Source organism: Thamnophis sirtalis, unplaced genomic scaffold (assembly GCF_051295495.1).
Source record: "Thamnophis sirtalis isolate CommonGarterSnake01/CBP01778 unplaced genomic scaffold, rThaSir2_p1.2 scaffold_10, whole genome shotgun sequence".
In the NCBI taxonomy this organism is placed as follows: Eukaryota; Metazoa; Chordata; class Lepidosauria; order Squamata; family Natricidae; genus Thamnophis; species Thamnophis sirtalis.
This window is the reverse complement of record NW_028261390.1, coordinates 4,380,886-4,394,362: the sequence shown is the minus strand read 5'-3', so window position 1 is coordinate 4,394,362 and position 13,477 is coordinate 4,380,886. Positions and strand designations below refer to the sequence as shown.

Sequence of the window (13,477 nt, the reverse complement as noted above, 5' to 3'; positions counted from 1 at the left end):
CTTCCCCTTTGGACCAATCACCAGGACCCTGTGAGTTCTAGTCCCACCTAGGCATAAAACCTGGCTAGGTGACTTTGGACCAATCACCAGAAGCCTGTGAGTTCTAGTGCTGTTTTGGATATAATAGCAGGCTGGATAACTTTGGAACAATCACAGGGGAACGGTGAGTTCTAGTCCTGCCTCAGGTATGAAAGCCAGCTGGGTGACTTTAGGCCAGTCCCTCTCTCTCAACTCAACTCAACTCAACTCAGATCTATTCTGGGGGAAATAGGAAGTGGAAAGTTGATTGGATACATTTCCCACCTTGAGATTTGTAAAAAAAAATTTTTTTACAGGATACAAATAAAATAATAAAATAAAAGAGGAAGGTGTGTTGGATACGTTTGTGAAAAATAAAAAGGCGGGATACAAATAAACACATAAATAAATAAATACGCTGTGATTTTATGATTTAGCTCTGGGAGAACCACATTAAAAAGCCTGCAGTAGTGGTTTCTCTGATATTTCTGGTAAGGCAATGGAGGCGTCGTTGCTTTACGTCTCCTATAGCCAAAGATACGAACCTCTTTACAAAAAACAGAATTGGCAGGAAGATTAGTTTGAAAGCCTGCACGATTGCCACATTTCAATGACAAACCACTTTCAAATATTTAGCAGTTAACATAATAATAAAGCGATACCCACACATTCCATTCGCGGATTATGGACAGCGGGACACCTGAGTCAGATTAAAAAGGTTTAGCCTATAAAGCCGTTCTTCATATGTTTTAGGGGACTGGAGACTAAAACATATGAGGAACGGTTGCAGGAACTGGGTATGTCTAGTTTAATAAAAAGAAGGACTAGGGGAGACTTGATAGCAGTCTTCCAATATCTCAGCCACAAAGAAGAGGGAGCCAAACTATTCTCCAAGGCACCTGAGGGTAGAACAAGAAGCAATGGGTGGAAACTAATCAAGGAGAGAAGCAACCTAGAACTGAGGAGAAATTTCCTGACAATTACAACAATTAATCAGTGGAACAGAAGTTGCCTCCAGAAGTTGTGAAAGCTCCAACACTGGAAGTCTTGAAGAAGATGCTGGACAGCCATTTGTCTGGAACGGTATAGGGTTTCCTGCCTAGGCAGGGGGTTGGACTAGAAGACCTCCAAGGTCCCTTCCAACTCTGCTATTGTATTATAAGCACTGAGAAATCGTTCTAACCCCCCCCCCCCCATTTTTTACAAAGAACCCACCCTTCTAAAAATGTCTGAAAGGTACAATTAACTAGACTGGTAAATAATCAGGTTTCAATTTTTTATGTTATTATTTTTAGTTGACTGTTTCCAAATGATTGATTCCTGCAGACTTCAAGACAACGGGTCAATCAATTCAGTTCTATTATTCTGCTTTATTTTATTTTTTTTGGCTACTTTTTAAATAGGCATTCTTTGTTTTGGTCGCTGTGAATACTGATTTTCCCTGACTGATGAGAAAATAAATCGAGGGGGGGAGGGTAGGGAAGGGAACAAGTACAAAAGGCTGCCAACCCCTGGACTAGGAAGAAATAGAACTACTGGTTTGTGCTTGCTGTCTCTCTCTCTCTCTCTCTCTCCTCCCTCCCTCCCTCTCCCCCTCCCCCCTCTATATACACACACACACACACACACACACACATGCATGCACACACACACATGCATGCACACACACGCACATATACCAATCTGCTTGCAGCAACAGAGTCAGCACTCCACACACTCCCACCAGTATTTATAGAGGGACGGCAGCTCCAAAGACGCTTTGCTCGCACAGGCACGAGGCCGAAGACCCCAGCCTGAAGATGACGAGTGGGACCTCATCGAAACATCGCCAAGACACTCTCAATCTTACACAGGAAAAGACCCGAATACACCAAAACCTGCATATGTATATGTATATGTATGTGTATATGTATGTATGTATGTATGTATGTATGTATGTATGTATGTATGTATGCATACACCCACACAAAGACACACACACATATATATATATACATACACACACACAAACACACACAGACACACACACACACACACACACACACAGACACACACACACAGACACACACACGATAGATAGATGATAGATAGATAGATAGATAGATAGATAGATAGATAGATAGATAGATAGATAGATAGATAGATAGATAGATAATAGATAGATAGATAGATAGAGTTAATTGTCAGGTGAAAATTGTCATTTATAGCTGTTTGCAGCATCTCATAATCTCATAACTGCATTTTATTATGGTTTTGCCCAAAAGTTGCATTTACTTCCAGTTTTTGGAAAACCGTGGCGTAGCAAAAAAAATGGATTTGGTTAGCAACCGCGGCATTCGCATTTGCTTAATGATTGGGAAAAAACCGTTGTAATGCAATGTATGACCGTAATGGGCTGTCTCAGTTATGGTCATAACTCGAGGACTAGCTATAAAGACAAGGCAGGTTGGTTTGAGTCTTTTAGAAGGCAACAGCCGATATCTGCCCACCACTGATGGCCTCCTTTAAAAGTGTCAAATTATCCCAATGCAAGTAGATACCTGTCTCCGTAGGTCTCTCGTCTTCTTCGTCATCTTGTCAATTGCAATGTTCAGGGGGTCTCCTTTCTCCTTCCTTCCAGTCTGTTTAAAATAAAAATAACATATATATTGAGAAATTAAGCGGGAATAAAACAGATATATAAACCACATTTATCCTTGACATATTTATTTTTTGGGGTGACCGTTTAGGGGTTTCAACAACACTTGAAAAAAGGGACTTGGAACCAGTTTTCACATTTAAGACGGTTGAGGCATCCGCATTTGGTCACATGATCAAAATTCAGATGCTTGGCAACTGGCATGTACTTATGACGGTTGCAGTGTCCTGAGGTCATGGGGTCACCTTTTGGACACAAAATCAATGGGAAAGTCAGATTCACTTCACCACAGTTGAACCCCAAAATTCCATTGGTAAGCAAGCTGTTAAGTGAGTTTTGCCCTATGTTATGACCTTTTTTTTACCATAGTTGTTGAGTTAGTAACAAGTTAGTTGTTACTAACTTAACAACTGTGGGAAGGAAGGTCATAACTGTTCTGACCTAGGCTTCCCCATCAGCACGAAGCCGAGTCCTCGTCCCGATAAACCCCTTTTATTTAATTGACAGTGAATTCCTCTCCAGCAAAGTCTTTCCTCTTCCCCAGTCTTTCAAGATAGTCCACAATTACCGACCTTTATCAGGCTTGGAGAGCGGCCAGGTCGAGATCTTTCAGACGCCACAATACTTGGCAAGAATGCAGGAATGAACTAATGGTCTCCTGCAAGCTCCACTCCCCTTTCGCTCCTCTTTTATTTCCTCTGGGAGGGGCCATTCACCATCCACCTGTGGCCTTATTCCCAAGTTGACCCTTGTTCCTTAGCTCTTCCCTTTGTCTGGCAACTCTGCACATGCACAAACTAGGAACAGGCTCCAGCTGTTCTTCTGCCTCACTGATGTCTGACTCTGAAGGCAGCTGATAACTGGTATCTGGCTCTGGCCCCCTCTCTGCCTCCGACGCAGAGCCCTCTTCAGAGACTTCCCCAGACTCCAGGACTGGCCCAGGTTCCTCCCCAACCTCCTCACTGTCCCAATCTGTTGCCAGATCTGCTGGCTGGTGGCGGGCCATAATAATAACATGGGGCAAAACTCACTTAACAACTTGTTTACCAATGGAATTTTTGGGCTTAATTGCAGTCATAAATCAAGGACTATATATATATAGCATTGCCCTATTATACATATAATTCTCTCAAATGATGGTTACTTTGTTCATTTGTGTCAGCAGCATCATGACTAAAAATAAGAATACTACATGACATAAAATTCAAAATATAAAAGGCAAGATTCAAATACATACAAATTGAACAGATCTTGCAAGATCCAATCTGGGTTAGTCACCAGGAAGCAGAAGCTTTATATACCTCTGGTCCCGGGGACTGACCCAGATTGGATCTTGCAACTAAATGATCCTAGGACACATATTCGTTTGTAAACAGATCTTGCCCAGAAATCGTCTGTTTAAGATCGAAGGATGGTATCAACAAAGCATCTGTAGAGCAGTGGATCTCTGCCTACTAAACTGGAATCTTCTGGAATCCAGGAAACTTCTCCTGGATCTTAGTAATCATCCAGGAAAGCCGAAGCAAAACAAAAACTTTTACAAATGAGCTTATAGTATCATATGAGCTCACTTATCATTGCTACACACTTGGGATGTCAATGCACCAATTCAGAATTTTTTTTTCCCCTCCCAAACATTACTCATCTGATTTTAAATCCACTGAAATTGACCTTAGCTGTGCTGGAAAATATTCAAAAGGCCTCTACTCACTCCTTGTATATGTTGATACCAATGGCCATCCTTTTCTACCAGTTTCCTCCCCTCCTACTAATCTTCACGAGTAACTCTACCGTACTTTGGATCTTGTCCCTATTATTCCCCATTCTTCGTTACTCTTCTTTTTTAAAAAAATTAAGATTTGGTGTTTGGTCTGTTGGTAGTCTCACCATGCAAAGAATCAGGGCCATGTGTTAAGTTGCCGTTTGGAAGGGTTATTTCTCACACGAGAATGTAGTCAGCTAATGGTCAACATTAAATTGGCGCCCGATAAGAGTCAATAGAATTCAACAGATTCCTTGGTGGGGATGCCAAAATCACATGTGAGCGTATGACAGAATGTGCATGCATGCCCACACCCATAATGCAATGCACCCTGCCTCCCTGTGCATGCGCACGTATCCTCCCAGAGCCTCAAAACGACACTATAGGGCACTGCACACCAGAACAACTAGACACAAGGACAGTTTTTCCCCCAAATGCCATCACTCTGCTTAACAACTCATTCCCAGCACACTGTCAATAATTTACTAAGACTGTATTACTATTATTCTTCTCTTCCTTCCTAGTATCTCTCTCTTCTCTCTTATGACTATCACCATGTTACTTGTATCTTTGCAATTTATATTCTTTTTATCGTTTCCTTGTGCGATTTGATAGCTTATTAGTAACCCGGACTATCACAAAGTGTTGTATCTTTTCATTCTTGATGAATGCATTCCATTCTCCTTGTGTACACTGAGAGCTTCTGCGCCAAAGACACAATTCCTTGTCTGTCCAATCACACTTGGCCAATAGAGAATGAAGAATTCTATGAATGTAGATGTGACCATCTTGGATAAAAGCCCTTTCTCGTCTTGAAATTCCACCCTAAATGCCTAGCTGTCCTTCAACTGCCTCTTGATCCATTGATTGACATTCTTCCCAAAAGATTGCCAGGTAGTGAGAATCTGCCCGCTGGCATCGCGGTTAAAAAGGTCTGCAAATATAAGTCCCGTTCCCTGTGAAATAATCCACTCTACGGGAGGATTTAAGCCAAGGATTTCGCCTTTGTGGACAATTTTGTTTCCCCACCACCACAAAAACGCTCAGCAAATCTAACGGCTTAGAGTGCTGCTCGAGAATTGCATTCCTGTAACACTCTGGCTCGGCTGAGCAACTCAATAGCTTCAACAACCTCACAGTTGTGTTCCACCAAGCACTTGAAGAGTGAAATACACAGCTGGGTGACTGGAAGCGTCTATTATCCAAGAATGAATGTTTGAATGTTTGAATGTTTATTTTATTTATATGCCGCCCTTTTCCCCCGAAGGGGACTCAGGGCGGCTCACAACTCAAACCAGGGAAGGGGGATACAAGCAAAAAATTAAAACGACACAAAACAATACATAATTTAAAACACACAACAGTCATACCATTCGAGACGGGGGCAACAATTCTTTAGCCCCAGGCCTGTCGGAACAGCCAGGTTTTGAGGGCTTTGCGGAAGGCCTGGAGGGTGGTGAGGGTTCGAATCTCCATGGGGAGTTCGTTCCAGAGGGTCGGAGCAGCCACAGAGAAGGCTCTCCTCCGGGTAATCGCCAGTCGACACTGGCCGGCGGATGGAATTCGGAGGAGGCCTAATCTGTGGGATCTAATCGGTCTAGTGGAGGTAATTGGCAGCAGGCGGTCTCTCAAGTACCCAAGAAGACCCGCACGCCAGTGAATTTTTTTTAGATTAAACTGTTAAGATTATTCAGGGTCCTATTTTTATTTACTTATTTATTTATTATTTATTTATTTGTCAATAGCAGTAGACTTATATACCGCTTCATAGGCCTTTCAGGCCTCTCTAAGCGGTTTACAGAGAGTTAGCATATTGCCCCCAACAATCTGGGTCCTCATTTTACCCACCTCGGAAGGATGGAAGGCTGAGTCAACCCTGAGCCGGTGAGATTTGAACCGCTGAACTGCTGATCTAGCAGTAGCCTGCAGTGCTGCATTTAACCACTGCGCCACCTTGGCTCTTACTCATATGTTCAGACTGTCAAACATGTAAAAGGTAATAAGTATGAACATAAACAAAGGAAGTAAATGCAGATGAATAGGACAGGGATAGAAGGCACGCTGGTGCACTTATGCACACCCCATTTACGAAGCTCTTAGGAATGGGGTGAGGTCAGGGGGGGGTTCCTGCCAGTTCTAACCTCTTCTATAGAAGAGGTTCCACAAATCTGCAGTGCCCTTTAGAACCGGTTCCAGCTCCCTCCCCCTGCCCAGGAGGAATTCTGGGAGTTGAAGTCCACAAGTCTTAAAGCTGTCAAGTTTGAACACCCCTGGGGTCTTCTTTTCTAAAGGGTTAGGGGTGCAAGGGTCTTGTTAACTTGACAGCTTTAAGACTTGCGTGCTTCAAATGCCAGAGTTTCTGAGCCAACATTTTGGTTGCTAAGCAAGAGCGTTGTTAAGTGAGTTTCACCACATTTTACAAGTTGGTCATACCCACCCGGTCACATGGCTGGCAAGCCACTCCCACCCAGTCACATGGCTGGCAAGCCACTCCCACAAAGCAGGCCACACCTACAGAAGAGGTTCTAAAAATTTTTGAAACCCACCACTAGGTGAGGTCCAGGGTGGACAGATTAAGGTTGAAGCTGTTTGAGGGTTTGAGGATGTAACAAGGGAGTCAGGTAGAGCATTCCAGGCATTGACCACTCTGGTGCTGAAGTCGTATTTTCTGCAATCGAGTTTGGAGCAAATTTACCTTGAGTTTGTATCTATGGTTTGCCTGTGTATTATTGTGGTTGAAGCTGAAGGAGTCATTGACAGGTAGGACGTTGTAGCAGACAATTTTGTGTACTACGCTTAGGTCAGACTAAAGGCGGCATAGTACCAGGTTGTCGAAGCCCAAAATTTCGAGCCTGGTGGCGTAAGGGATTCTGTTGTGAGCAAAGGAGTGGAGGACTCTTCTCGTGAAATACCTCTGGACTCGCTCGATCATATTAATGTCCAATATACAGTGTGGATTCCAGGCAGACGAGCTGTATTCAAGGATTGGTCTGGCAAAGGCTTTGTATGCCCTAGTTAGCAATACAGTGTTACCGGAGAAGAAACTTTGCAAAATTTATTTTCATTTGGTTCGTCGCACAGTCAGCCAGATGTTCAGACTGGCTTTGGCATTTCTGTCCACTTCTCGAGTCCTTCCCAAGGACATGGGATAGCCAGAGGTGGATGTTGGGTGGCTCTGCAGGTCTTGTTGCAGGATTTCAGTTCTTCTGAGGAAAGGCTGCCTTTTGCAATTGACCGACGGTGAATTTGTCAATGCCAGTTGCAGGATTTCAGTTCTTCTGAGGAAAGGCTGCCTTTTGCAATTGACCGACGGTGAATTTGTCAATGAAGGTTGCAGGATTTCAGTTCTTCTGAGGAAAGGCTGCCTTTTGCAATTGACCGATGGTGAATTTGTCAATGCCAGTTGCAGGATTTCAGTTCTTCTGAGGAAAGGCTGCCTTTTGCAATTGACCGACAGTGAATCTGTCGATGCCGGTTGTAGGATTTCAGTTCTTCTGAGGAAAGGCTGCCTTTTGCAATTGACCGACAGTGAATCTGTCGATGCCGGTGGCGCTCCAGTTCTTTTGGGGATTGCACCCAAAGTGCCTATATAGATAAATCCCTGACTTACAACAGTTTGCTTGGTGACCGTTCAAAGATACAACGGTACCGGAAAAAAAAGTGACTTAATGACCATTTTTCACAGTTATGGCCTTTGCCACATCCCCAGGTATCAGGTGATCAAAATTCAGGTGCTTGGCAACTGGCTCATTATTTATGACGGTTGTAGTGATCCTCTTTTGTGACCTTCTGACAAGCAAAGTCAATGGGGAAGCCCGGTTCGCTTAACAACCGTGTTACTTACTTCACAACTACCGCGATTCACTTAACAGCTATGGCAAGAAAGGTCACAGAATGGGGCATAACTCACTTAAAATCTGTCTTGCTTAGCAACAGAAATCTTGGGCTCAATGGTGGTCGTAAGTCAAGGACTACTTGTGATGCATTATAACCCCTTATTTTAGCCTTCTCCCTCCCTCCCCTCTCCCTCTATCTTTGGAAAAATAAAAGAAGGACGGGAGGGGGGGAGGAAATCTGGCAAATGGTCCTTGCTATAAAAAGACTATGAAGAGTTTGTAATCTCCATCCTGCCAGGCTGCAGGGCTGTTACCCATGATAATAAGCAGGGAAACAGCTTGAGGACAGAAGGAGAATGTTCTTTATGGCACTCAGAAGGCCCACATCTGTAGACTTTAGGGTCAGGATAAAGCTGCCTTCCCACCTAAAATATTCTACTCTACTACCACCACCCCCGTAGGAAGTCTAAGCGCAGACGATTCTCAACGCAGGATTTCAAAAAGGAAACAAGAAGGAGGGATGGGGAAGAAAATGAAGTTCGTGATATATATGTGTGTGTGTGTGTGTGTGTGTGTGTGTGTGTGTGTGCGTATATATATATATATATATATATGTGTGTGTGTGTGTGTGTGTGTGTGTGTGTGTATATATATGTATGTATGTATGTATGTATGTATGTATGTATGTATGTATGTATATATATAGGGTTATATTTGTGCTGATAAATAAATAAAGGGAGACTAGTATAGATCTATTTCAAGCTATTTAGCTCTCATCAGCTAGCCATACCCTTACTGGGATTAGAACCTGCGCTGTATTGCCTCTAAGGCAGATGTGTTAACCATTGAGCCACAGAGCTCGACTCCTTATCAGCCAGCCAGGGTGAAAGGTATCTGTTTAGATTTTACAACCCCCGGTATGCCCAAATATGGGAGGAAGATCACTACTTCCATTCTCTGTCCATCAACCCAATATATTTTTTTATACTGTTGCCTTTTTGTTACATTTGTTATATTTGTGCTCTCTATATATATATATCTATTTAAAGTCACAACCCCCGGTATGCCCAAATATGGGAGGAAGATCACTACTTCCATTCTCTGTCCATCAACCCAATATATTTTTTTATACTGTTGCCTTTTTGTTACATTTGTTATATTTGTGCTCTCTATATATATATATCTATTTAAAGTCACAACCCCCGGTATGCCCAAATATGGGAGGAAGATCACTACTTCCATTTCTGTCTATCGGCTCGTCACAAGAGACCATCCAGACAGAAACCCAATATTTTTACTGTTGCCTTTGTTACATTTGTGTTGTATTTGTAGTCTCCTAGTCTCCCTTTATTTATTTATCAGCACAAATACAACACACACACACACACACACACACACACATATAAACCCAGTAAAGTTTCATGATATTAGTTTTAGAATGAACCCAAGATATACTGGATACTTATTTTCTGTTTTTCGTTGAAAGTCACATTGTTTAGACCTTAAAAAAAGACAGAGGGGAATGAATCCTGAGTCACACATTTCTGTTTTGAATAGGTCCAGTTTTCTGAGTTGTGGGTCCCGTGGTGCTCTCTGGGCCTGGTTGTTTTCTTGCAGAAAACATTTTTATTACCCAAATAGGCAACATCAACAGAACAAACCCCAGTTCCTTCTGGAACTGATGGTGTTGCATAGCTGGGTAATGAAACGTCTGTAAAAAAAACTATCAAACGGAGGGGGCACCAAAGGCCCACAGTTTTCCTCCTCCTCCTCTTCTCCTTTTCCTCCTCTTCCTCTTTTCTTCTCCTCTCCTCCTCTTTCTACCTTCCTTCCTTCATCCTCCTCCCAAAAGCCCCTCCCTTCTAGCACTGATAATGTTCCCTAGTTGGGTCATGAAACGTCTGGAAGAAAACTATAAATCTGAGAAAGCACCAAAGACCCACAGTTTTCCTCCTCTTCTTACTCCTCATCCTTCTCTTCTTTCCTCCTCCTCCTCCTCCTCCTCCTCCTCCTCCTCCTCCTCCTCCTCCTCCTCCTCCTCCTCCTCCAAACCATCTCTCTCTTATAGCACTGATGATATTCCCTAGTTTGGGTCATGAAAACGTCTGCAAGAAAACCACCCAGCTCAGGGAGCACCAAGCACCCCACAGTCCTCCCCTTCCTTCCTGCAAACCCCCCTGCCCTTCTAGCACTGATGATGTTCCCTAGTTGGGTCATGAAACGCCCGCCAGAAAACCACCCAGCTCAGGGAGCACCAAGGAGCCCACCGTTCAACCCTGAGCTGCAAATATTCTCTTCTACCGAATCTAATCTTCAGAGATGAAAGAAGGAAGCGATCCTTGGGGGACGATGAGCAGGAAAACCATGGTGTGCGGAGCGGGGGGGGGGTGTGAAAGCAGAGGAAAACAAGAGTACGGAATTATGCAAAGCCAGGAGCTGCAAACGAGAGGAAGATTTAAGGACATTTACTGAGTAAATCAAAACGGTCATCGCACCAGAGAGTTCAGGCTGCCTGACTGATCGGCTGCGCTGAGCCCTGAAAAATGTTACCCGTCTAAGAAAAAATGGTCGTGCCATCAAATGTAATCTAGGTAAAAAATGAAATGTTTGAGAAGATCATCTGTCCCGTGTAATGGAAGATGTCCAAAGATGGTACTTTTACTTTTAATTTCAGTTTGGAGGTGGCTGGAAATACAGGAAGCTAGGCTTTCTATCCTCCCTCTATCCCTCCTCCCTCTATCCCTCCTTTTATCCTCCCTCTATCCCTCCTTTAATTCTACGGAAAATGGTAACTCTTAACTACACCTTTCCCTTGCTAAGGAAGACAGTTGTTAAGGGGGTTTTGCCCCATTTTGCGACTTTTCTAGATACGGTGGTTAAGTGAATCACTGCAGTTCTTAATAGCAACAGCGCTTAGAGTTATTGTTATGGCCCGCCAGTGGCCAATGGAGCTGGCAGCAGACCCGGACAGTGAGGAGGTTGGGGAGGAACCTGGGCCAGTCCTGGAGTCTGGGGAAGGCTCGGATGAGGGCTCTGTGTCGGAGGCAGAGAAGAGGCCAAGGCCGTCTGGCAGTTATCAGCTGCCTTCGGAGTTGGACATCAGTGAGGCAGACAAACAGCTGGAGCCTGTTCCCAGTGTGTGCATGTGCAGAGCTGTCAGACGAAGGGAACAGCTAAAGAACAGGGCTCGACTTGGGAGTAATGAATGGCAAATAAAAGAGGAGCACAAGGGGAGTGGAGTTTGCAGGAGACATTTAGATCGCTTCATTGGTTCGTGACTCTCTGAGACTCCTTGCCAAGTTTTGCACATATCGGCCTGGCAGCTCTCCAAGCCAGAGAAGGTCTGTGACTATGCAGTAAATTCTCCCTTGAAAAACTTTGCTGTCTGTGAATGAGCAGAATCCACACTAGATTAATAAAAGAGGTTTTTGGTCATGAGTCAACCTATTGTCCAAAGCACCTGAGGGCAGGACAAGAAGCAATGGTTGGAAACTAATCAAGGAGACAAGCAACCTAGAACTGAGGAGAAATTTCCTGACAGTGAGAACAATTAATCAGTGGAACAACTTGCCTCCAGTTGTGAATGCCCCAACACTGGAAGCATTTGAGAAGATGTTGGATAACCATCTGTCTGAAGTGGTGCAGGGTTTCCTGCCTAAGCAGGGGGTTGGACTAGAAGACCTCCAAAGTCCCTTCCAACTGTTATTCTTCTGTAATGAAGTAGCTTCAGAAGTTCTCAAGAAGTTTCTTGGAGGAGAAGCAAAATGATTTTAAAGAAAGAAATAAAAACCGCCAAGAAAGTGTGGAAAAAAAAACACTTTTGGGATAGTCGTAAGTCGCATTGTTCAGTGGCGCTGTAACTTCAAACAGTCGCTAAACGAATGTTTTGTAAATTGAGGACTACCCATAGAAGTGTCTTGCTTAGGGCAGAAGTCTTCCTGCTTTCCTCAACAGGAGGGGAGACCTCTGCTTTGTAACTTCCCGATTCTTTGCAGCCAAGAAATAGTGGACTGCTACTTGAGTAGGCTCCACACTGTACGTCCATATATCCCAGCTCCATTTATCCAGTAATTCATCCAGCCAGAGACAGCTGGACAGATTATTTATTGATCCGATGATTATAGGGCTTTAATGTATATTTCTTTCCTGCCTTCCCCCTTCTCAAATCATCAGTTAGGAAGAGGACACCATTCTCTGCTGTTCATTCAAAATTTCAATATCGCTCCCGTTTATTAAGGCATACATTACAATCAGAGGAGTTGGGGGGGAAGAGACCCGACTAAAATGATTTCTAATATTCCTTTCCCAGTGGGAAGATATAATTTCTTGCCTTTCGGGACTGGTAAGAGGTAATGTAATCCAAAGGCAAAATAAAGCGTATTAACCGGCTTTTATTTCTATGAGAAATATTGATCCGTCTTCTGGTTGACTTACCTTACCTCCTACCATTCTCCTTCCTCAAACAAGGGGGAAAGTGGAGGTGAAATTTTCTGTTTAACTAACAGATTCCGTTTATTAAAATTGTCCCCCTGCTGAGCAACCAATTCAACCAGGGGGTAACCGATCAAAATCTGAAGGAAAACCATAATTTCAGGTTATATCCATAACTTGAGGTTATATCAGTGATGGGATTCAAATAATTTAGCAACCGGTTCTCTGTCCAGTGACCAGGTGGCTAGGTGGGGCTTGGTGGTCATGTGACTGTGTGGGCGTGGCCAACTCAATGTCACTCACATCAATGGGCGCTTCGCCTTAGCTGTTACAATGTAATCAGGGTTAACCGGAGAGGCGGTTTCTGAAAGCAGGGCAATCAAGATTAGGCTAGAAACAACACCAGAATGTTTCCTTCTTTCCTTCCTTCCTTCCTTCCTTCCTTCCTTCCTTCCTTCCTTCCTTCCTTCCTTCCTTCCTTCCTTCCTTCCTTCCTTCCTTCTAGGATTAGCCCTGTAAAGTGGGGAAAAAAATCAAAAGGAGATTTCTTCCAACAACCGGTTCTCCGAACTGCTCAGAAAGTTACCAACCGGTTCTCCCGAATAGGTGCGAACCGGCTGAATCCTACCAATGGGTTATATCCATTACTTGAGATACAACTATAACTTGAGGTACGAGGTGGCGCAGTGGTTAGAGTGCAGTACTGCAGGCTACTTCTGCTGCCTGCCGACTGCTTGCAAGTGACAGTTCAAATCTCACCAGGCTCAAGGTTGACTTAGCCTTCCTTCCTTC

At 43.7% G+C, this 13,477-nt stretch overlaps 1 protein-coding gene across 2 annotated transcripts in view; it reads right to left on the bottom strand.

Moving 5' to 3' along the window:
* Positions 1 to 13,477, bottom strand: part of CTNNA2 (catenin alpha 2) — a 499,669-nt gene that overhangs the window by 173,184 nt on the left and 313,008 nt on the right. For both annotated transcript variants that reach the window (XM_087723953.1, XM_087723954.1), the window contains exon 8: positions 2,559 to 2,639. In XM_087723953.1, the coding sequence (XP_087580079.1) occupies positions 2,559 to 2,639 (81 nt within the window). The remainder of the gene's footprint in view (positions 1 to 2,558; positions 2,640 to 13,477) is intronic.